Source organism: Lynx canadensis, chromosome E3, assembly GCF_007474595.2.
Source record: "Lynx canadensis isolate LIC74 chromosome E3, mLynCan4.pri.v2, whole genome shotgun sequence".
In the NCBI taxonomy this organism is placed as follows: Eukaryota; Metazoa; Chordata; class Mammalia; order Carnivora; family Felidae; genus Lynx; species Lynx canadensis.
This window is the reverse complement of record NC_044318.1, coordinates 31,019,108-31,042,948: the sequence shown is the minus strand read 5'-3', so window position 1 is coordinate 31,042,948 and position 23,841 is coordinate 31,019,108. Positions and strand designations below refer to the sequence as shown.

At 55.8% G+C, this 23,841-nt stretch overlaps 3 protein-coding genes across 3 annotated transcripts; 2 read left to right on the top strand and 1 right to left on the bottom strand.

Moving 5' to 3' along the window:
• The first annotated feature begins 1,606 nt into the window (after nt 1-1,606).
• CLDN4 (claudin 4) lies at nt 1,607-3,258 on the top strand. Its single transcript, XM_030301108.2, has one exon. The coding sequence runs from the start codon at nt 1,833-1,835 to the stop codon at nt 2,460-2,462; it is 630 nt and encodes a 209-aa protein (XP_030156968.1). The 5' UTR covers nt 1,607-1,832; the 3' UTR covers nt 2,463-3,258.
• Nucleotides 3,259-4,140: 882 nt separating this feature from the next.
• METTL27 (methyltransferase like 27) lies at nt 4,141-8,016 on the bottom strand. The gene is given in 7 exon segments (XM_030301107.1): nt 4,141-4,414; nt 4,416-4,536; nt 6,376-6,468; nt 6,705-6,840; nt 7,054-7,182; nt 7,592-7,718; nt 7,978-8,016. Coding segments are annotated over 6 exon segments (729 nt in total). The 5' UTR covers nt 7,715-7,718; nt 7,978-8,016; the 3' UTR covers nt 4,141-4,287.
• A 12,462-nt stretch (nt 8,017-20,478) lies between these two features.
• On the top strand, nt 20,479-22,241 carry TMEM270 (transmembrane protein 270). The gene is made up of 3 exons (XM_030300134.1): nt 20,479-20,550; nt 21,504-21,899; nt 22,002-22,241. Exons 1-3 carry the CDS (start codon nt 20,479-20,481, stop codon nt 22,239-22,241), a joined length of 708 nt encoding a protein of 235 aa, XP_030155994.1.
• The last annotated feature ends 1,600 nt before the right edge of the window (nt 22,242-23,841 follow it).

Below are 23,841 nucleotides of genomic sequence, written 5' to 3'. Positions count from 1 at the left end.
GCCCCCCGGCCTCACAGAGGGGCCGGATGCGTTACCGCCAACCACCGCGCAAGACCGCGACTTCCCCATCACGCTAGATTGTCCCAGCCAGCCCTGCGGTGTATCAGGTTGTCAACCCGGGGTCCAAAGGCCTCCGGTGTGCCCAGGGCTCACAGAGGACTCCAACCTAAATCACGCATGCTTGCTGGTGCTTCCATGGGAAGCCGGAGGACACACAGCCACCCCAGGGCACCGAGCGTGGTGCTGGACAGTGCTGGGGGCTCTGGGACCTGAAGATCCCCACGTGGTGGCGACCACGTGGAGGGTGAGGGGCTCCCTTGATCCAGCCACTCTCCTTGACAAAGACCCCCTCAACCCCTCCCCTGCTTTCTTTCACCTCTATTTAGTTTCCAGAGACATCTCCCTAGGGTGTGCGGGCACCTCTCTGCCTGGCACCCAATTGGGGCAGAGATTTCTGGCCCTTTCTCTCCAGCCCCTCCCCCACGACCCCAGGGTCTGGTCAGACTGGATTCCTCCGGGTTCCTAGAATTAAGTGCATTCCACCCCCCACCCCCATCAGCACCTTTGACCTCCATGTTTCTTCTCCCCAAATGTCCTCCTTCACCTAGTCCCGCTGCCTTGCAAACTCCCGTTTGTGGCGATTCCTGTCCTCAGTGCCCTCTGCACCCCCAGAGTTGTACCACGCAGCTCCCCTTTCCTTCCAAGCCCCCTTCCCAGAGCCCCACCTCCATTCTGTCTGTGTTCTTCCTCCCTTTTGAAGCCTCCTGGGACTTTGCCCCCATCCTGGCTTTATCTGACCACCTCTCTGTGTGTCTTCACAGAGTAAACAGGCTTTTGCTGGGCTTTGCTCCCAGGGTCTGGCCCGTAGCGTGTTCTTGGTGATCTCCCCCACTCAGGTCTGGCCAAACAGGCTGCAGCCCCAGGAGGAGGTGACCGAAACTCTCCTGGTAGGGGGCAGGAGTTGGGGGGGGCAGGTTTCCCTCTCTCTTCTCCTCTGGCAGGGCTGGGAAGCCTGGTGGTGGTAAGAGGGGGGACAGCAAGTAACAGACCCAGGAGTCCTGGCTCCCCAGCCCCTCGTTCCCCAAACTGCCCTCGTCGAGCCAACACCAAAAACGCGGGTGAGGCAAGTGGGTGGATGGTGAGAATGGGAACAGTAGTGATCAGGCCAGTGGGGAAGAGATATGGACAGGACTACAGTAATTGGGGTGGGGATTTTATCCTCAGACCCCCTCCCTGAGGGTCTCCACCCCATCTGCCCACCCAAGCCTGGAAGGAGGGAGCCCTGAGGTGTGGAGATCCTGTCTTCGGGACCTGAACCTGGCTGGGCGTGGCTGCCCCATGGGTCCAGGTGCCTGTGGACTGTGACTCAGTGTCTATCTCCAGATCGACCTCAGCAAGGGCCTGGGGGCGGGGGTGGGGGGGGGGGGAGAGGGCAGTTTCCCCTGAGACTGGCTCTCCAGGATCCTGACTCAGGGGCCCAGGGTTGAGGCCTTGAAGGGCCTTTGTTGGCCCTGACTCTGGAATCCAGAGAAACTGGTCAGGGGAAGTCCCCAGGGACGGAAACCCCTCCCTCTGCCCCCCCCCCCCCAAGAGCCATATAACTGCTCCAGTCTCCAGTCTCCTGTCAGACTGGAGACAGGAACTGGTCCGGTCACACTCGCTGTGCTGGTGCTTCTGACTCTGGAGAGATAAGGAGCTGAGCCGACCCCACTCGCAGTGAAAGTCTTCCCTCTAGACGCCGAGGGTCTGTCCTCAGCGCTTGGATTCCTACAGCCCCCCGGGGCCGGATCCCCACAGCTTTCCAGGTCCTAGACCCCGGCAGACGCCGAGCCATGGCCTCCATGGGACTACAGGTGATGGGCATCGCGCTGGCCGTGCTGGGCTGGCTGGGCGCCATACTGAGCTGCGCGCTGCCCATGTGGCGCGTGACGGCCTTCATCGGCAGCAACATCGTCACGTCGCAGACCATCTGGGAGGGCCTGTGGATGAACTGCGTGGTGCAGAGCACCGGCCAGATGCAGTGCAAGGTATACGACTCGCTGCTGGCGCTGCCCCAGGACCTGCAGGCGGCCCGCGCCCTCATGGTCGTCTGCATCATCCTGGCCGTGCTGGGCGTGCTGCTGTCCGTGGTGGGCGGCAAGTGCACCAACTGTGTGGAGGACGAGAGCGCCAAGGCCAAGACCATGATCGTGGCGGGCGTGGTGTTCATTCTGGCCGGCCTGCTGGTAATGGTGCCGGTGTCCTGGACGGCCAACAACATCATCCGGGACTTCTACAACCCGCTGGTGGCCTCCGGCCAGAAGCGGGAGATGGGTGCCTCTCTGTACGTCGGCTGGGCCGCCTCGGGCCTGCTGCTCCTCGGGGGGGCCCTGCTGTGCTGCAACTGCCCACCGCGCACCGACAAGCCCTACTCGGCCAAGTACTCTGCCGCCCGCTCCGCCCCGGCCAGCAACTACGTGTAAGGTGCCGCCGCTCAGCTCTGTCTCCGGGCTTTGCTTCTCCCTGGACTGAAGGCGCAGCCCGTGCCCCCGGGGATGTTCCTGCCACGGGCCGCAGGCCGCACAAGCAGGGACTGAGCCAGGCCACCGGCCGGCAGCCCCTTCCGGCCCCCTCGGACACCTACCCAGAGCCTCCTCTCCGCCAGCAAGGATGGATGGACAGAAAGAGACTCCTGTGCTGCCCTCCTCTGGCCCTGGGGACACAGGAGAGGGGGCGGAAGTAACAGGGTGCGGCGGCGGAGGGGGGAGCTGGCTCCTGCCGGTCAGGAGAGCACGGCCCTGAATTTGCTTGGGCTCTGCCTCCGCGGGTGCCCGGCCCACTCCTGTGAGGATGGCTGGCGCCTTGCTCCCCCACCTGCCCGTGGAGCAGAGTTGACACAGAGTTGACAGACGGGTTTAGAGGGGAGGGGTGAAGGCGCTACAAACTGGTTTGGGTGGTGGGGGAGGAGACCTCGGAGGCTGCCCAGGCTGCCTGCACCCCTCCCTGCCCCCACCCTGCAGCCTCAGGGCTCTGCCTCAGCGGCCTGGGTAGGAAGGAGGACCCCAGCCTCTTGTGACCAGTCACGCCTGGATTCGCCACCCCTGCCAAGGTCGTTGGGCATCCTGGGAAGAGCAGGGGGGACGGTCTTTCTCTGGCCTTCGTTCCCAGGAAGTCCTGGACCTTTTTTTCCCTGCCTCCTCTCTGGTTTCTGTTTTGTAACTTAATATCTGTTTGTCATGGTAATTACTATAATTTTCTACAATAAATGGGACCTGTGCACAGGAAGACCATATCGTTTCTGATTTCAGCCGTGAAGGTGGGCAGGGGAGGGCTAGAAGCCTGGGCAGGGGTGAGGGAGGAGTACGACCGCTGTGTGGTGGTCAACACAAGAACACTTAAAAAAACAACAACAACCTGGTTTCGAGGAACTGTGACAAATCAGAGCTGGCCTTCACCTTGGGAATCACCTCGCTCAAGCCCTTCGTTTGCTGGAAGGTCAAGGCGATCATAGGAAACGCACTGCTGAAGTGCTGGGGACCCCAGAGGGGAGGCCACATGAGAACACTCAGCCCTGGGGGGTGGGCCACCTGCCCTCTATCCATCTTTGTCCCAGCTCTGTCAGAACCTGGGCATCCAGGTTGGTCTGCTCACCCTCCAGGTCCCACGTCCTGGCCTTGGCCCAGGCTGTTTCCTGCTGTGGGTCTAGAATGTCTTTTTTGCCTTTCTCCACCCCTCGGAATCCTGCTTGTCCTGAAGGCCAGGCTTCAGTCTTCCTCCCTAACGAGCCTTCCCACAGTCCCTGTGTGGAGGAATTATCATTAGTCCTGATCATACCCCCAAGGCCCGGGGGTCACTGAACCCTTTCACCGGGCAGACACGCCCTGAGCTCAGCCTTCCGGCTCCTTTAGAGATGAGGAAACTGAATCCTGGCCATGTGAAGGTATTTGGCCAAGGCCAGAGGCACGGGCATGAGTTTCCTGTCCTCGAGTTAGCGTGAGAGGGCCCACCACGGGAGGTGTCAGGAAGTTACATCTGTGGCCCTGTCGGGGCTGGCTCAGGGGCGGCCTGGGGTGGGGGCCCTCTCTGTTCCATCTCTTCTCACTTCTGTCCTTCTCAGGGACGGATGTCAGTTTCCTGGGGAAGAGACTCACAGAGCCAGAGTCCTGCTACCCCTCCTGGGACTCATTTAATGGGCAAGCTTGGCTCAGGGGCCCCATTTTACAGATGAAACAGAGGAGGCCCAAGGACGGGCCTGGAGGAGACCTGGATGAGAGGGTCAGAGGCCAGCTGGGGGCTGAGGACCGGGCCTCACTCCCTCCACCTGGGCCCCCTCCTGCTTTCGGTACAGGTAGACGATGCCAGAGATGAAGCCATCGCTGTCAGAAGTTCTGGGCACCACCTCAAGCTCGGACGTGGCCAGTTCCCACTGGTCCACAGGCCAGGCCACTAGGCGTTCCCACGCCCCGGCCTGCTCCAGCCTGTCCAAGGTAGCTTCCAGGGCCTCCTTGTAGTGAAGGTTGGACGGGTTGGTCCGGGTGGTCAGACACACCAGCCCCCCTAGGGAGAGACGGGGGCGGGGGTGGGGGGGAAGAGGTGAGTGGGGGAGGGGCAGGAGCCCTGGTTCCAGGCTCTAGGCCCACCCCTTCCGGGAAAGGTTATCTTTCCTGCTCTTCCCTCAAGGGCGTACATTCTCCCCACCACCACCACCCCCACCGGTTCCCCACCCCCCCGCCAGCCTTTTCCTATCTCCATGCCTTTGCTGCTCACTGTTCCTGCCTCAAGGAATACCCTTCTGCGTTTTCAGCCTCCTATACCAACTTACAGGCTCACGCGTCCTTTACGCTGGGAACTCTTGGCTTAATCCCCTGGACAGAGGGGACTCCCTCCTCAGTGCTCACCCAGCCCCTCTGCCGGAGGATGTGGTGTGTCTGGATGCACGGGAAGGAAGCACTTGGGACCTTGGGTAACTCCCATCACCTCTCTGAGCTGCAGTTTCCCAGCTTACAGAGTGGGGCTCGTTTCCGGGTCTCACAGGAAGGACCACATTAAGCGCCGGCTGAATGAATGAGTGACATATCCTTTCTGGTGTTCCCTAGACACCTATAGCATGCCCAGTGCGGGCTCAGATACATGTAGAAGAGGCCAGTGTCTGGAAGGCTTCCTGGAGGAAGCGGGGAGGAGAAGACGGGCCCTGCAGGGTGGGTGGCTGGGGCTCCGTGAGAGGAAGGGCTCCGAAGCAGGGGAGCCTGTGACAGGGGCGCAGCAGACGGGGCTCTAGCCAGCTCAGGGGCCTGACAAGCGCGGGTGGGGCTGGTCATGCCAATGGGGATTTCCTGTTCTCTTCAGCCCCACCACTACCTCTCTCTCTGACCCCATCGAAGACCCTGCTCCCTGAGGCTGAAGCCTGCCCAGACCTGCCCAGGCTTAGCCACAGGCCCGGCTCCTCGCAGTGGAGGCGAGGGGGACAGGGAGAGGATGCGGCCTTGCTGCCACAGGCCCACTTTGGGGCTTCCTGAGCCCATCCTGCAGCCAAGTCAGGGCCTCAGCATCTGCCCGCTCAGTCCCCCATGCTCCTTTCTGCCTCTGACTCCCCGTGGCTGTCTTCCTGACCTGTTTTGGCCTGTGGCTGTGTTCCTGTGCCCACTGCCGTCAGCAACCCCCCCCCCCCCCGCCTGTCCCCCGGAAATGCCTCTCTTCCCTGAATTCTCAGAGTGTGTGCCCTGGTCCTTTTCCCCATGCCCCTTCCTGGGGTGCAGTGGGTTGGTGATCGAAGCCCAGAGGGCAGGGTGCGTACCCCCCCCCTCCAGAGCAGAGGCCAGCGCGGGACAAGGCACACAGGAGGAGCACAGTAAACACAATCCTAAGCTGCACGTCAACCCACGGGTGGAGGTTACAAAAAGTGCTCACGTCTATCATCTCACCTGAGCAGCCCATTTCACAGATGAGGAAACTGAGACCAGGAAAGAGCAAGAGACTCACCTGACAGTTGTCAGTGAGTTCGTGAGGGAGCCGGAAGACGAGGGAACTGAACTGAGCCCCCACTGCGTGCCAGGACTGGAGCAAAGGCCTCAGACACGTCTTTTCACTCAGCGCTCACTGCGATCCATTGGGGAAGGGGCTCTGTCACCGCTCAGAGGCGAGGAAACAGAGCCAGGGGGAGTGGAGCTGCCCAGTGGATAAGAGGGCAAGCTGGCTACCGGTCTGCCCTGCCTGCTTGCCTGGGTCTGTTGATGGTGGCAGCTGGTGGCTGGGAAGCTAGGCTAGGCTGTGTGACCCTGGGCAGGACCCTGCCCCTCGCTTAGCCTGAGACATTCGGAGGTTAGTGTCTGTGGGTGTGCGGGGTGGGGGGGGGGGAGGGAAGGCATTCACGTGGGGTTGGATGGACCTGCTCCTCACCTGGCTTGGTAACTCGCAGAAGCTCAGGTATCGCACTGCAGGGCACCTGGCCATCGCTGAGGGCACCCACCATCAGTACCGCATCGAAGGTCCCTGTGTGGAGTGTGGGGTCTGTCTTTGGTGTGGCCTCATGATACCCACAGGGATGACATCAGATCACGGGGTAGAGGGCTCAGAGAGAGGGGCTCACAGGGGCTCAGAGAGGGTCCCGGTGGGGGTTCATGGGGCTCAGTGTGGGCGGGGGCTTGTGAAGGGCTCAGCAAGGAGGATGGAGGCTGGACAAGAGAAGGGCACTCACTGTCAAGGTGCCTGGGTGGGAAGGGAAGTACCTTCAGAACTGGGCAGAGGCTCCTGGCCCAGGACGCAGAGGCTGAGATTCTGGTAGAGGCCACGGGCTCGGGCCCGTTCCAGCATCCCTGGGCTCCCATCCACCCCATGCAGCTGGAGGAAGCCCCGAGCCTGCAGCTAAGGTGGGGGGACTCAGTCACAGTTCACACCTGCCATCTCCCAGCTGGGTCCCTGCACCTGGGGAGGGCAGCAGGCTCCGCAGTAAATGTAGTCCACGTGTTTGGGACCGGTGAGTCTGAGCAGGGAGGCAGAGTTCTGGGGCCAGGGGTGGGAGGAAATCTGAGCGAGTGGGGAGTTGAAGAGAGGACAGGGGATGTGGGGAGGCCTCACCTCAGCAGCCACCAGGCCGGTGCCACAGGCCACATCCAGGATCAGGGCAGCATGGGGTGGGCCCGGAAGGGCTTGGGTAAGGCAGTCTACTGCGAGGCGGGGGGCGCGGTACTGCAGGGCGGCCACATCCTGGGGACAGAGTACTGAGCTGACCGGCACCCCGTGCCCCAGTGTTTGGGTGACCTCTGTGTAGGGTGGTCTAGGAATCAAACAGGCCAAGCTGTGTGTGTGTGTGTGTGCGCGCGCGAGCGCATGCTTATTGGCACCTCCTTCAGGTGCAGTCCCAGGGTGGAGAGGTCTTGTTTCCTGATTTTTCAAGGGGCTGCCAATATGGAAACATGGGGCTGGTCAGAGGGCAGAGCTACTGTGGATGAGCCGAAGAGGGGGCCAGTCCTTGAGGAGGCAGGACTGCCGGGTCTCACCTCATTCTCACAAGCCACCCTGGGATGATGCAAAGCTAATTATTCCCTCTTTAGAGATAGCAAAGTTGAGGCTGGGCAAGCAAGAGGAGAGAGGGGAAGGAGCCTGGCCAGTTTACCTGGTCATAGTCTGGAGCCCAGCGGTCATAGAAGTGCAGCTTGTGGCCCAGGTCGGTGATGCCATGTGATGCCCCCACCCGGGCCCGTACTTCGGACAGGCTCCCGCCCTCCTCCTGCGCCATCCTCCTGTGGGGACACAGCCTTGGTGTCCGAGGGACACTGCAATTTCTCCCATTCCCACCCCTCCCACCCAATCCCATTTCACAGGCGGTGACACTGAACACACAGAGGGCGAGACTGTAACACCTGGAGTTCAGGGCTTGGGGGAGGGGTGCTCCCTGTGGCCGGAGGGAGGACATGACCCTACCTCCCCACTCTTTAAGCGGTGAGCTGGCGTCCTGGACCTAAGTAAGGGTCTTTAAGCAGGTAAAGGGTCAGAACTCACCGCCAATCGGACTCTCCCGCGGTGCTTGGAGCCGGAACTCGGGGCGGGGCCTGTACGGCCAGCCGGGCCCCGCCCCCACCTCCCTGGATGATTGGCTTTCCTCTATGAGAAAGTACCCAATCAAAAGAAAGCGCTGGCAGCCGCCCCCGCTACCAGCCAATGAGCTCAAAGTTCTTGGCCTCTCTCTCTAGCCCGGGGAGATCCAGACTTTCCGAAGCGTTTTCAGGGTATCCGCGTTTAGGAGCATCTCTGTGCCCTCCGGGCTCTCGATGTCCTTCATTAGGAAGTGAGAGCCTCTGAAATCTTAGGGGGAAGAGGGGGGCCTAGGTCTGTGCTGACAGCTCAGAGCCTGGAGCCTGCTTCAGCTTCTGTGTCTCCCTCTCTCTGCCCCTCCCCCCTCTCAAAAATAAATAAACCTTAAAAAATTTTTTTTAAAAAGAGGGAGGGGGTGCCCAGGATCAGCCTTCATTTTTAGAACGGTCCCCACGGCCTGGGCAACGCCATCCTGTAGAACTTCCTGTGGTAATGGAAATATTGTATACTGGACGCTTTTCTTTTTTTATTTTTTTTAAAATATTTTTTTTTTTCAACGTTTATTTTTATTTTTGGGACAGAGAGAGACAGAGCATGAACGGGGGAGGGGCAGAGAGAGAGGGAGACACAGAATCGGAAACAGGCTCCAGGCTCTGAGCCATCAGCCCAGAGCCTGACGCGGGGCTCGAACTCACGGACCGCGAGATCGTGACCTGGCTGAAGTCGGACGCTTAACCGACTGCGCCACCCAGGCGCCCCAACTGGACGCTTTTCAATACAGTAGCTACATGTGGCATTGAGCATTTGAAATGTGGCTAGTGCTACCGAGGAACTGAATTTTGAGTTTTATTTTGCCTTAGTAACTGAAATAGCCATCTGTGGCTAGTGGCCTCCGTTTTGGACAGCGCGGAGATCCTTGCTGCTCAAAGTATGGTCCCAAAACTTGCATCCTCTGCTCCAGCATCTTTGGCTCTGGTTGCTCCAGGGGACCCCCTTAGGGGAGGTTTTTAGAAATGCAAATTCTTGAGCCCCATTCCACACCAATAGAATGAGAATCGGATTGCGGGGTGGGGGGGAGGGGGCCCGGGAGGGGCCCAGAAATCTACTTTTTTTTTTTTTTTTAATTTATTTATTTTTAGAGAGAGGGCACTTGGGTGGCTCAGTGGGTTGAGTGTCTTGACTTTGGCTCAGGTCATGATCTCACAGCTCATAGGTTCAAGCTCAGTGTCGGCTCTGTACTGACAGCTTGGAGCCTGGAACCTGTTTTGGATTCTGTGTCTCTGTCTCTCTCTGCCCCTCCTCCTCTCGTATTCTGCCTCTCTCAAAAAGAAATAAGCGTTAAAAAATTTAAACGACAAAAGAAGAAAAGATATCTTGAGAGAGAGAGAAAGAGAAAGTGGGGGAAGGGCAGAGGGAGACAGAGAGAGAGAGAGAGAGGGAGAGAGAATCTCAAGCAGGCTCCACACTCTCAGCACAGAGCCTGACGTGGGGCTCAAACTCATGAGCAGTGAGATCATGACCTGAGCTGAAATCAGGTCAGACACTTAATGGACTGAACCACCAAGGCGCCCCCAGAAATCTACTTTAAACAAACTCTCCAGCTGATTTCTATGCAGCTGAAGTTTCAGAAGCACTAGCCTAGAGGACCCTTGGGGATCAGAGTTTGGACAGGTGGAGTTTGGGAGTTTGTTACAGGTGTCCAGGAGGGAGGTGATGGTAGCATGAACTTGGGCAGCGGTCATGGCTGTGAAGAGGAGTGGATGAAGGTCAGAGACGTTTAGGCGGTCGAGGCAGCAGGGCTTTGGTGACTGAGAGCGCGTGGTCTGGGGAAGTGAGTCGTTGGGAGTTGAGACTTTGGGTGGATGATGGTGCCATTCACAGCCAGGGAAGCCCGGGAGGAGGAGCAGGTTTGGGGGCAAAGAGGATATTAACCGCTTGGGGTTGTTGAGTTTGAGGGGTGTACGTGAAGATGTCCAGGAGGATGTTTAATGCCAGAGTCTTGAGCTCGGGAGACAGGACAGGCTGGAGACAGATTCAGGGTCACGAGTATAGCCAGTGATTGAGGCAGCCAATAATGGTGGGATGTGCAGGGAGAGATAAGAAAGAATGAGAAGAGAAGGATGGAACCTGAGGACCCCTAACCCTTCAGGGTGGAAGAGGAGTGTCTAGGAGAGCTGGAGAAAACCCAGAGAAGTTGGGAAGGATGCCAAGAACAGAAGAGTCTCAAAGAGATGAGGAATGGCCAACACTGAGGCGTGTCGAGAGGTGGCGTAAAATGAGGCTTCGGAAGTGAGCCCTGGATATAGGGATGTGGAGGTCTTTGGGGGCCGAGGGAGACCCTGACAGCATACACCGGTGGCCAAACTTACCATCTCTCCCTGAGTTAGACAACGTGCCCCAGCCTCCCTTGTATGTTGGCGTGTCGTGTGGTTGAATTCCGGCCGATAGAAGGCAGATGTCGGTAAGGTGCTTTATTTCCAGACCTGGACCATAAACGCTTCCTATCTGATCCTCCATGGAACAGGGTCCAGGCGCCCAGAGGAGAGTGGGGGCTGCCAGACGACGGAGTCGGGGACCCTAAATGATTGTGTATAGCACAATCCACCTCCCCCACCCACCTGCACGGGACTGTAACATGAACAAGAAACCCACTTCATTGTGTTGAGCCGCGATTTCAGGATCGTCCGTTACAATAACGTCATTTCCCTTCGTTGACACGGTGACCTTGGCAAGAGCAGCTTTGGGGGAGTGGAGGTAGGGGAGGAAACCCAGATGTCAGCTGTCACCTGCCAAGATCCAAACCCAAATCTGTTTTAGTCCAACGGTGTCCGGTGAATGTGTCGGGAGTCCGTTGTGCTCAGCTGACAGAACAGAACACGTGCGAAGCTGCAGCGAAAACACAGAGAGATTTACGAGACTCGTTACAGAAAGCTGAGACTGGGCAGTCGGGTCAGAGGCTCACTTATGCCATCAGCGACCCAGGCTCTTGTCATCTTCCTTCTCTGCCACCTTTTGCACGGAGGCCTTTGCGCTCCTGACTGTCACCTCGTCATGGCTGCTGCACCTCCCAACAGGACAGGATGAAGGGGAAAGGGCAAAACGCTAGGCCAGCTCAGACTATTCATCATCACAAAAGCTTTATTGGAAGTCCAGGGCCGGGAGTTCTTCATCCCATTGGCCAGTTTGGGTCACATCGTCACCCCAGAGTGGTCACTAGCAGGTGAGTCGGGAGGGGGAGATTGGGGGTGGGGACTGGCTCAGTCATCGGACAGCGTGGGCCTCATCTCTATAGCCTCATGTTTCATTTAGGCCAATAAATATTTATTGTGCACCTAATGTTTATCAGGCCCTGGGCAGGGCACCGGAGTCACAGGGGTGAGTCAGAAACAGCCCCCACTCTACCCCGGTCCAGCAGGGTGGGGGAGATGGGTGTCTTCTCCTGTTCGGGCTCTGGGCACTGTCTCCTCAGTATCTGTGTTCAGGCTTTTCCTTCTAAGCACCCTCCCACCCCCCACCACTGGGTGTTCAGGGCCACTCCTTTGTCTGGGGTTAACGTAGGTGGGCACTATGGGGTTGAAAGATGTCGTCACGAGGAATGCCCCCTTAGGTAAAAAGGTGGTCCTGTTGGACCATCAGAGGGTGGCCTGGGTGGCTCCATGACAGAACCTGGGGAGGCCCTGGGGGGCCAGCATATCTGTCCCCACAGCCCCTCGGTATCTCCACTCGGTGGTACCCCACTTGTTGGAGGGGGCTGTGTGGTTTGTGGGCACCAACATGGCTTCTATAGCAATGGCTCCTAGGCCGTGATGGACAATGAGACTTGCCATGCGGGGTACTGGTGGGGGCTCCCAGGCTTGGACCCCGGGCCTGACCGGCTTCTCTCCCCAGAGCCCACTCCATTCCTCCCCTTCCAGAGCCTGGGAAATTGTCCCAGCCTCAGGGCAGGAGGCCCTTCTCTGACGCATCAACTGTTTTTGCTCCCTGTCATAAGCCCCCTTACGTCCAACGCTTTGGAACTCCAAAGCCTTTCCTGTGCCTTTTGCTGATAATGACCCTCCCCTGGAGCAGTGGACACCATCCAGACCGCCCCCCAAAACTAGTCTGGGGTGAAAAGCAGGAGTTCATGTTTCAAAACTATTGTCTAACCTCACAGATGTACAAGCCGGAGGCCAAGGGCTGCAGGTGGCTGAGGACGGGGCGGGGGGGGGGGGGCATCCTGTGGCCAGAGTGGGCAGCGGGAAAGGGTCAAGCGGACAAAGGTGAGGCCACGTTAGGCCAAGATGGCCCACACACAAGACATGGTGGTCGATGCCGATGGGCAAGAGCTCTGGGGGAAGGCACGGCTTTCGGGGGCCAGGCGTGGGAGAGTGGGAGGTGCGCATGCATGAGGCCGTGGGGGGCAGTCGGGATGCTTCCGCACACAAGTGTCAGAAACGCAACTCGGGGAAAGGAGGGAGAGGGGGACGGGCTGCTGATACAAGGTGCGTGCGCTTACATGTGCACCTGCGTCTGATGGGCGGGAGCATCCGCAGGGGTGCGGCTGACGTGTGCAGGGGCCCAGGCCACAGGGGGCCCGGCCACCAGGCTGGGACTGGCTCTCTAACCCTGGATGGGCCGTGAGGAGTTACAGTGTCAGACCTTCATTTTCACAAAGACGCCCAGAAGGCAGTGTGGGGAGTGGACTGGGCGGGCTCAGGTGCCCAAGGGCAAGAGCTGGAGGCCTGAACAACTATGGGGTCTGCAGGTGGGGGGGGGGGGGGTGGGGGGGGGGGTGGGGACAAAAGAGCAACCTCTCTTCCTTTTGGTTTCCTGTCTCCTTTCCTGCCTCTTCACTTCTCTCCCCTCTTCCTTCTCAAGTAGGAGAGCGCCCCACCCCTCAGTCCTGGGCCTTTTTTTTTTTTTTTTTTTTGGTCTCTATCGGCACCCACTTTCTAGATGATCTCATTTTGTCCCGTGGTTTTAAATACTATTTATACGCCAGCGAGTCCCAAAGAGGTGACTCCAAGCCCTGACTCTCCCCTGAACTCTGGACTCTGAGTACCTGATATCTCCCCTTGGAGGCCACGGGCCTCTGTCTGGCATCGTGCCCAAACCCGGCTTTCCTTGTCCCCACTCCCAAACCTGCCCCTCCTTGTCCTCCTCCTTCGCGTCTTCCAGAAGCACTGTGCACCCAGGGGCGAAGCCCAAGCCATTATTCCCCCATCCCACATTCTGTCTTCAGCAAATGCTATTACCTCTCCCTTCCGCCTCTGCCACTCTGGTCCCGTTTACTCCTTCCCTCTCAGCCAGACCCCTTGTGCAGCCTCCTCACTGGGGCTCCCTGCCTCCCCTCTGCCCCCCACCCACAGTCCATTTTCCTCATAGTAGCCAGCCAGGTGGTATCGATTATTGTTTGTAAAATTTTTATGGAAAATTCCAAACACACAAAAGAAGAGACTGGCACAATGATCCCCATGTATTTTGTTCGTCCCTCAGTTTTGATAGCTAACAAAATATGCCCAACCAGAATGATGTTTTCACAGTATGAACTTGATGAGCTCACTCTCCTGCTTAAGACCTAAATTCCAAATTCTTTACCATCCTCCTCCCTAACCTTTCTCCTCACTCCACTGTCCTAGCCTCTGCTGCTCCTGGAACATGCCGTGGTTACCTCAGGACATTTGCACTGCTATTTTGGGGTCTGGACCATCCTTCTTTCAGATCTCTGCGTGACTGGCTTGTTCTCAACTTTCAGGTATCCGCTACCCGGAATGAACAAATATTAGCATTTTGTCATTATTGCTTCAGAATATGTGAATGTAGAAAAAGAGAGCATTATAGATGAAGGTGAGATTTCCTCTGAATTCCTCTCTCCCCGCTCTGCTGCCCCAGGGACCCAGCTACCACCCTGAATGGGCGGGACCTTCTGGGTCTTGTTTTTGTATTTTTACTACACATGTCCGGAACAACATAATATTGCTAGTGGGTTTGAGAAAATTCATATGAATGCCATCATTTTATAGTGATTACTCTGTGACTTCCCCCTTTTCATCACTTAACGCTACGTTTTTGAGACCCTTCCACAATGGTGTATACAGATCTCATTCATTGTCACCACCGCGTAGTCATCTCTCAAACAGATCCGTCCAATTCATTTCCATTTCCCTATTGATGGGAAAAGTTGCTGCCACAAATAGCCTTGCACATGTTCCTTTGTTCACAAATGAATACTTCTGGAAGGAGTGCTTTACAAAATGGGGCTTGCAGCCCAGTAGGGGGTAAGGAAAACAATTCAGTTCCTTGTGAAATGGATCGAATAGAGAACGCACACTGCGTGTAGTAAGGGCAATTACTGTCTTGTGAACTCCCTTCGGTTTCACATGCGTGTGCAACGGGCAGCGGCAGATAACATCTTTCTTACCACGGGTGGCCCCCTGAGTCTGAGAAACAAACGGAACTGCCAGGTCAGGACGCGTGTCACGTCTGATGCTCTGGTTGCCCCCGCGGACTCATCGACACATTTTTGTCAGACTTTTTTTGTCTTTGCAAACGAGCATGAGAGAGTTATCTCATTGTGGTTTTCGTTTGCGTTTCCCTCGATTACTAAGGAGGGTGACAGCTTCGCACACGTTTATTGGCTCTTTGGGTTTCCTCTGCTGTGAATTGCCTTTGCCTATGTGTTCTACAGTCACTTGATTTAATCTTATCTATCTTTATGTTGGTAGGAGTTCCTTAGATGTTCTGTCCATTCTGGATACTGATTCTGGGACTGCTGTGTGAGTCGCAAACATTTCTCCCAGGCCAAAGCTACCTTTTGGCTTTGCTCACAGTGTCTCTGCACCAGATTCAGCAACAAAGAGTTTATTGGTCACTTGGGCCAGGGTGGTGACAGTGGGGAGTGGGGGGGCAGGAGCAAATGGCCAGTGGCTGGAGGCGGCGGTAAGATGATTACAGAATTTTTTTGCAACAACGTGATTTGAACGGCGAGGTGAGTGAGTGAGCACCGAGGAACATTTTCCTTTGTTCCTTTTAATAAAAGTCGCGTATGTTGAAGGTGCACAACCTGCTGTTTTGAATATCCGTATACAGGGGCGCCTGGGTGGCTCAGTCGGTTAGGCGGCTGACTTCGGCTCAGGTCATGGTCTTGCGGTCCGTGAGTTCGAGCCCCGCGTTGGGCTCTGTGCTGACAGCTCAGAGCCTGGAGCCTGCTTCAGATTCTGTGTCTCCCTCTCTCTGACCCTCCCCCGTTCATGCTCTCTCTCTGTCTCAAAAATAAATAAACATTAAAAAAGAATATCCATATACATTGTGAAATGGTCACCACAGTCCGGCTAAAATTAGCATATCTATCACCTCTACTTAGTTACCATTTGTGTGTGGTGTATGTGTGTTGAGAAGATTTAAGATCTATCCGCTTAGGAAATGTCAAGTAAACAATAAGGTATTATTGTTAGCTGTGCTCACTGTGTTGTACATTAGATCTCTAGAATTTATTCATCTTTATAATGGAAACTTTGTACCCTTTGACCAGCCCCCTCTCCCAACCCCAGCCTCTGGCTCTGGCTGGCAACCGCCATTCTTTTGTCGGTTTCTGAGTTTGGCTTCATTAGATTCCACGTATAAGTGAGATCATGCAGTATTTCCCTTTCTGTGTCTTACCTCACTTAGCATAATGTCCCGCAGCTCCATTCCGTGTTGTTGGGAATTTTCCTTCTTAAAGGCCAAATAATATCCCATTGTATCTATCTATCTATCTATCTCTCACATGTTGGAATGCATATGAATACAGCTACTATGAAAAACGTATGGAGGTCCTCAGAAAATTAAAAATAGGACTGCTTTATTATCCAGCCATCCCACTTCTGGATATAGAGCCGGAGGAATTGAAATCAGGATCGTGAAAAGATAACTGTACCCCCTTGTTCATTACACCATTCCTCACAACAGACAAGATATGGAAACAACCTAAACGTCCTTCAGTGGATGGAGGGACATTTTATTTAGGACACAAGAGGTCTAGTAGAGAAAAGGGCAAGCAGGGAGAGGGGCAGTGGTTGAAGATGGGTGGGTGGGAGAATATCCGAGAGAGGTCTAAGTGAGCAAGCAGAAAACAAATACACTAAACACATTGGTTCTTGGGACGCCTGGGTGGCTCAGTCAGTTAAGCGTCCAACTTCAGCTCAGGTCATGATCTCCTGGTTTGTGAATTCGAGCCTCGCATTGGACTCTGTACTGACAATGTGGAGCCTGCTTGGGATACTCTCTCTCCCTCTCTCTCTCTCTGCCCCTCCCCTGCTAGTGTTCTCTTTCTCTCTCTCTCTCTCTCAAATAAATAAAAAAAATAAACATATTGGTTCCAAACAAACTGATCAAGAAACAAATTGGTGAAAACTATATTTCCCATTGATGTCTGTTCATATGTTGATTTTTGTACCTCACAGGGGTGTCTTTGCAATCTGTTATTGGCATTTATGCATTTTGTCCATTTATCAGAACTTTTACGGGGGGATGACTATTTTTGAGCACTGGCGTGGTTTGGCAACTTTATGTCCTTAAAAAAAACACTTTGAGTGTCCGGCTGGTTCAGTCTTTAAGCATCTGACTTTGGCTCAGGTCATGATCTCACCGTTTGTGAGCTGGAGCCCATCAGGTGAGCCCCACTCCTCTCTCTCATAATAAAGAAATAAAACAATTTTGGGGCGCCTGGGTGGCGCAGTCGGTTAAGCGTCTGGCTTTAGCCAGGTCACGATCTCGCGGTCCGGGAGTTCGAGCCCCGCGTCGGGCTCTGGGCTGATGGCTCGGAGCCTGGAGCCTGTTTCCGGTTCTGTGTCTCCCTCTCTCTCTGCCCCTCCCCCGTTCATGCTCTGTCTCTCTCTGTCCCAAAAATAAATAAACGTTGAAAAAAAAATAAAAAAAAAATAAATTTTTATTACTTTTTATGTTAAGAGTTTTTTTAAGGTGTCAATTTGAATCAATTTTAAGGTATATTTGCCCATGTTTTTCTAGAATTTCAAAATTTAGCCTTGGCCTCCAAGTGAATTACCTAAAAGTGGTTTGGTTGAAATGAATATGTCCACTTATTGGCTTATGAATCAATACTTCAAAAAATTCTTGAGTCAACTTTTCCTTTTTTTAAAAAATTTTTTTAATGTTTATTTATTATTGAGAGACAGACACAGAGCGTGAGCTGGGGAGGGGTAGAGAGAGGGGGAGACACAGAATCCGAAGCAGGATCCAGGCTCTGAGCTCTCAGCACAGAGCCCGATGCGGGGCTCGAACTCAGGAACCGTGAGATCATGACCTGAGCTGAAGTGGGACGCTTGACCGACTGAGCCACCCAGGTGCCCCACTTTTCAACTTTTCAATCCACAGATGCTGACTTCATTTACCCCAAAGCCTCCAGGCACTGGTGGGGGTGGGGGTGGGGGCAGGTACTGCTCAAAGCACTTCCCAGACCCTGTTTCATTGACTGCTTCCCACACAACCTCACCTGCTAGATTCTACAAAGTATATCCCAGTTTTACAGATAAAGGAATTTGGGCCGGAAGCACAGACCTGTGATTAAGCGTCAGAGGTCTTTTCAAACGGACTCCAAAATCTTGTCCCTTAACCAGGATTAGGTTCCTCCTGAATTCATTATTATTATTATTATTTGCATTTAAGTAGCTTTGATAAAGCCATTTTTAGAAAACAAAAAAATACAAATTCCAATAAGTATGAAGGCATATTTATCATTGTTGTGTCTTTCTGGGGGGAAAAAAAGAAGTAGGTATGAAATAAATATCCATTGGAACATGAAAGAAAGAAAAAAAAGCACGATTATTTCTCGTGGTTTCGCCTCCAACAACCCAGCCATGACAGCACCTGTGCCCCGGGCGAGTTCCTCAGGATGCCCCAAGGTTGTTGTCACAGGGAAACCGGCCTCGCAGACTAACAGGGGACAACATAGCAACCCAAAACTTTCCACCAAGTTCAGCAGCGCGCGCAGGTGCGCCGGGCCCGCGCCCCCGGTGTCTGCTGCCCCTGCGCGGTCGCATTGCCGTCCTGCATCCGCAGGGGAGCACCCGAGCGACCTCGAACGCCAGGAACGAAGCAAGTCCAAAGTGGGCTCCCGGCCCTTCTCGAGCCCTGGGTCCTGAGCTGGGGAAGGGAGTCCGCGCAGGGAGGCATGGGGAGAGGAATGGCGCCCCCTGGCGTCGGGCAAGGCGGCGGCCACTGATAACTGGGCTATCCCACCTGGTCGTCCCCGTTACCCTGCAAGGTGCAGACAGGGCCAGGGCGGGGAGGTAGTTATTGCCCAAGGTTACACAGCACAGTAGTGCAAGATGGCCTTGAACCTGGGTGTTGAGAATGAAAGAGGAAGTGGTGGAGGGCTCCCCACCTAAGGATCCGAGTTGATATGGAGCCGTTCTTGCTGCCCTTACACGCAGCCTAGCAGGTAGGGATCTCCACGCAGGTACTCCTTCATTTGCTCATTAATTCAACAAATATTTGTGGAATTCCTACTGTGCACCCGGCACTGGTCCAGGCATGGGACACCGTAGTGAGCGAAATTCATGGTCCTGGTCTCTGGAGGTGGCTGGGCAGGAAGATGAAGAAGGAAGGCGACCAGGTGACTCTGGGTTTTCTGGCCGATGGTAACTGCGTGGCCGGGACTAGGTCAGGGGAGGTCCTGACCTCTGTCACTGTATTTCCAGCCTTGCAGACCCCTCTGGGTCCCTCCCCTCCTGTGGTCTGGGCAAGCACCGAGCCACAGAGAGGCCTTGCTGAAATCTAACTTGGGGACCAAGCTTGGGAGCTGTTTGAGCTCCTCCCCCCACCCCCAGACGCCTTTGCCCTAGTCTCACCTCCTCATGAGCTGAAGGGACTGTCTTGGAGCCCACAGCAACCTCCTTGCTGCCTTGGCTTTTTGATGGCTCTCACTGTGTCATGTAGAATATTCTGTGGCCTGTGTGGCCCTTGCCGATCTCACCACTTGCCTTGTGCTCTTCCCTGCCTCCCGCTTTGTGCTCTAGTAAGACGAAATTGTTTGAATCATACTGTTCCCTCTGTCTGGACTATCCTTCCCACTTCCTCTGGGAACTTCCTACCCATCCTTCAAAACTTAGCTCAAGGAGGCTTTTCTTTTTTAAAAAAAAAATTAAAAAAAATTTTTTTTAACGTTTATTCATTTTTGAGACAGAGAGAGACAGAGCATGAATGGGGGAAGGTCAGAGAGAGAGGGAGACACAGAATCTGAAACAGGCTCCAGGCTCTGAGCTGTCAGCACAGAGCCCGATGCGGGGCTCGAACTCACGAGCTGTGAGATCATGACCTGAGCCAAAGTCAGACGCTCAACTGACTGAGCCACCCAGGCACCCCACAGGAAGGAGGCCTTTCTGAAGCCCCAGTGACCCCCCAGTGCCATAATGTTGCAGCCACAGAGGGTGGGAGGGGGAGAGGCAAGGCAGAGGACAGAGTGGAGAGACTTTGCACGCTGCACCCTCCGGCCCTCAGCTGTTGCCCCAGGAGAGGAAACAAAGGGGCAAACAGGACTGCCCTGGGCAGAGGTCATCCTTTGTGTTCCAGGGATTCATAACGGCAGGTTTCCATGTCCAGCTGGGCAGGTTGTATCCTGCACAAGGTGCCTGGCTGAGGTGGCAGGCGAGGACTGAAATCACGCCGTGTGCAAGGGCTGAGGCGGCACCCACCCTTCTGATGGGCACAGAGGGGCTGAGTCACTGAGCCCCACACTACGGTAGCCTGTCCAGCAGAGGGAGAGCTTTAAAAACATTTCTAAACGGCGCGAGAGCCTCCTCCCGCAGCCTCTTGGGGCCACCTGCCGGGACCCAGACAGAAAAGCAATGTGAGAAATGCTGGGATAGAGGTTCTGGTTCTCCCAGAATTCTAAGCCTTTGATCCTAATCCCAGCCTCCTGCAAACTTCCAGGGATGCTCCGGGCAGCCTGTGGCCTCCTGGTTGCCCTGAGCGGGCTAGCTCAGCAAACTGTCCCCTTTCCTGCAGCCCCTGCCTCTCTCCTGAACCCTGGGGCCTTTAGGTCAGCACAGCTTTCCTCCCCTGTCCTCCTCTGGCAGAGTCTCAGGTATCACGAGGGTCTGAGAGGAAAAGTCACAACCTCATTTTTCCTCTTTGTGACGAGGGCGGGGGTGGGGGAATGGGAAGGAGCTTTTCCATCTGCCTCCAAATACTGTGTCACCTGTGGCCTTGGGGAATCAAGATTTCTATTTCCCAGACCTTGAATACTTTGGGATTTCCAGGGATGTGGGCGGGCCAGGTATGGAGTCGATGTCCCCAGGGCCGCCTCCAATCGGGAAGAGGACAGAGCATAGAAGAAAAGTACCCTGCTTTTTGTGCCCTGGAGAGGCGGGAGGCAGGTAAAAGGGGGTCTCTTGTGGCAACTGGGTCCCCACGGTAACTTGGCCCCCACCCTGCGGTATCTGTGAGGTCACCCTCCCTCTCCCAGCTGGACGAAGGGGAGAAGGGCCAGACATGGAGGCCGTGCCTCCTGTCAGATGCAGCCTCTTGGGGATTCTGCTGCTGGTGGTGAAGCTCTCGGTGCTGGTGAGTGGGGGACGGGGGTCCCTGGGGGGGTCCACCCAGCCATCCACAGCCACCTCAGGGCTGTTGGAGCCCATGGGCCTGGCCCAGCCTGTAGAACTGGGTGACTGCCCGCCTGCCTGGAGTAATCTGACAGCTCTCAGGAGCCCCATCCCTAAGCCACAGTGCCCACGGTGGGGCACATGGCCACCCCCAGATGGCTGGCTCCTGCATCGTCCCCTAGGGCTCCAGGTGGTCCTCTGGACAGTGGCACATGAGGTCCAGACAGAGGGGATTGGCGTTACTCAGGGCTGGGGGCTTTAGGGCTCTGGTGAGGGACTGGCTGTTCAGCCCCAGGACTCAGGTGGAGCTTTCCCGTTTACAGACTCTTTCCCTACCCAAGCTCACTCTTTTCTCCCAGTGGATGGGAGACATCATATCCACCCTGTCACCCAGGACAGAAGCCTGGAGATCTTCTTGGGGCCCTCCCTCTCCTTCACCCCTCTCCATGGTGTGACAGTGATGCCCCTATGCCTCACATCTCTCTACCCCCTGGCTGCCCTCTGCCCCCCCAGCTGCGCTCAACAGACAACCGGTGGGCAGGAAAGCCCAGGCGCTTGGGAGAAAAAACTGCCCAGGGTTCAAATCCTGCAGGATCAGAGGGCTGGGGGGATGGTCACTCCTTATGTAATAATTAATAATAATAATAATAAATCAGCTTCCTTCAGTCTAGAGTATTGTAAATAATCACTTAAATCCAAGGGAAAAAAAATGAAAGGTAATACGAAACACCTTCTACAGTCCCCACCTGAGAGTGGAGTCCTTAGCGGCGGGCAGATGAGGATCATTCTTGCTGGGGAAACTGAGGCCTCGAGGGAAGGAGGCCCGGTAGCCCCACCCCCTACGGCAAAACCCGGGGCAGGCAGGGTCCCTGCCCCGGGTGGGTGACGATGGGCTGGCTCTCCCTGCTCCCGCAGCTGGTCCAGAAGCGCATCCACCTCTACAATTTCCTGCTCCTGAAGATTGTCTTCTTCAACCGCTGGCTGTCGGGGCTGGCCCAGGAGGCCTGGGGGTCCTGCAGCCCCGAGGCCCACCCACCCCCCGGGCTTGCAGCCAGCCCCGTGGGCCGGGTGCTACGGGCCGGGCTGGCACGGGTGGCAGTCCCCGTGTGGCCGGCGTGGGCCGGCGTGCTGGGCTGTGTGCGGGCCTCGGGCCTGGCCTGGAAGCAGCTAGGCCCGTCCGCGGCCACCTGCAGGGAGCTGCTTCTGTCGTGTCTACACAGCCTGATGCCGGTAGTGTTGCTGCTGTTGCTGCTGACCAGGAGGCTGTGCCAGAGGGCCCATGGCCGCAGCGTGGTCTCGTTGCTCAGCAAGGTGGGCTGCTGAGGGCAGGCCTGGGGCACTGGGCAAGGCACTGGGGCGATGCCACCCTGCGAGCTCCTGGTGGCCAGCCGCCCATCCGCTTATCCCCTCCAGGCTCTGCTGGACAAGTGCGCGGTGCCCGAGCTCCTGGCTCTGCTGAAGCATCTGTACTGGTGGGTGGAGAACGCAGCCGCGCTCACCTCCTGGCACCTGGCCTATCTCGTCGCCTGGACCACTTGCCTTGCCTCCCGCCTGCTGCAGGCTGCCTTTGAGCACACGGCCCAGCTGGCCCAGGCTCAGGAAATTGAGCCCCAGGAGGGCTCAGGGCCCGTGTCCGAGTCCCCCACTCCCTGAGCGCCCGGGCCCCGAGGCTGGGCCAGCCCTGTCAGAGCATGGGACCCCTGGAGAATTAAAGTGTGTCCCCATCTGCCTTTCTGGATCTGGTCTGGTTTTCTCGCTCCGTGCCCTTCTTCTTTACTGGTGTGTGTGTGTGTGTGTGTGTGTGTGTGTGTGTGTATGCACATGCGCATGCGTGCCCTAGGGCTGCCCCTCGGAAGGAAATCGCATTCTGTAGGCACCTGATATGTGCCAGATGACCCTCTCAGACACTTTACGTACATGATTTTGTTTAAATCTCATAACATCACAGGCATCAGGTTTGATTAGCTCAATTTTCCAGATGAGAAATGAGCCTCAGAAGGGTTGAACATTCCCAAGATCCCAGAGTAAGTCAGGGAAAGTTCCAGCAGTGGAACTAGATATTTTTTTGTTTTTCAGAACCTCTAACCTTCTCTAGGTCTGTGCACCTGATTCTCAGGGCTTTAAGGGACATGAGTTGTTAGAGACGCTGGCCTCTGGGGGGTGCCAAGGCCTTACATTTCAGAGATTTAGAAAGTTCCTTTTGAGACGCAGTTCCTCCTGAGCCGGTCTGCAGCTAGCCCATCCATTCATTTACACTCTTAGCCACTCAGTTTCCCACTCATCCATCCATCCATCCATCCATCCATCCATCCATCCATCCACCTATCCACCCATCTATCCATCCAGCCAGCCAGCCAGCCAGCCAGCCATCCACCTATCCAGACATCTGCCCATCCATCCACCCATCCAACCATCTGTCCATCCATCCATCCATGTGCCCATCTGCCCATCCATCCACCCACCCAACCATCTATCCATCCATCCATCCATCCATGTGCCCATCTGCCCATCCATCCACCCATCCAACCATCTGTCCATCCATCCATCCATGTGCCCATCTGCTCATCCATCCACCCATCCAACCATCTGTCCATCACATCCATCCATCCATCCATCCATCCATCCATGTGCCCATCTGCCCATCCATCCACCCATCCAACCATCTGTCCATCACATCCATCCATCCATCCATCCATCCATGTGCCCATCTGCCCATCCGCCCATCCATCCACCCATCCAACCATCTGTCCGTCCATCCATCACATCCATCCATCCATCCATCCATGTGCCCATCTGCCCATCCATCCACCCATCCAACCATCTGTCCATCACATCCATCCATCCATCCATCCGTCCATCTGCCCACCCCCTCATCCATTCATTCCTTTGCCTGCTTACCCAACCACCTACTTACCATCCATCTACCACTCATCCACAAATCCATCCACAGATCCACCCATCTATCCATCTCCTCCAGGGAGAGGGAAACATCCCAAATCTCAGCCAATCTGAGCTGGGCAAGCTCAGGCTATAGTGGGTCAGACACCCACCCTGTCCTTAAGCCAGGGATTCTGTGAGAAGGAGGGGAAAGGATGGTTTCGTGGGAGTTAGCAATCACCCTCCACTCACTCCCAAGCCCGAGGGTGGTGTGAGGTTGGGCAGACATTCCAGACAATTCTGTCCTATGTTCGCCTTCTGCGTTCTGGTTCCCAGGGAAATTAGGGCCAGATTCCTGCCCTGTCTCCCATATGAA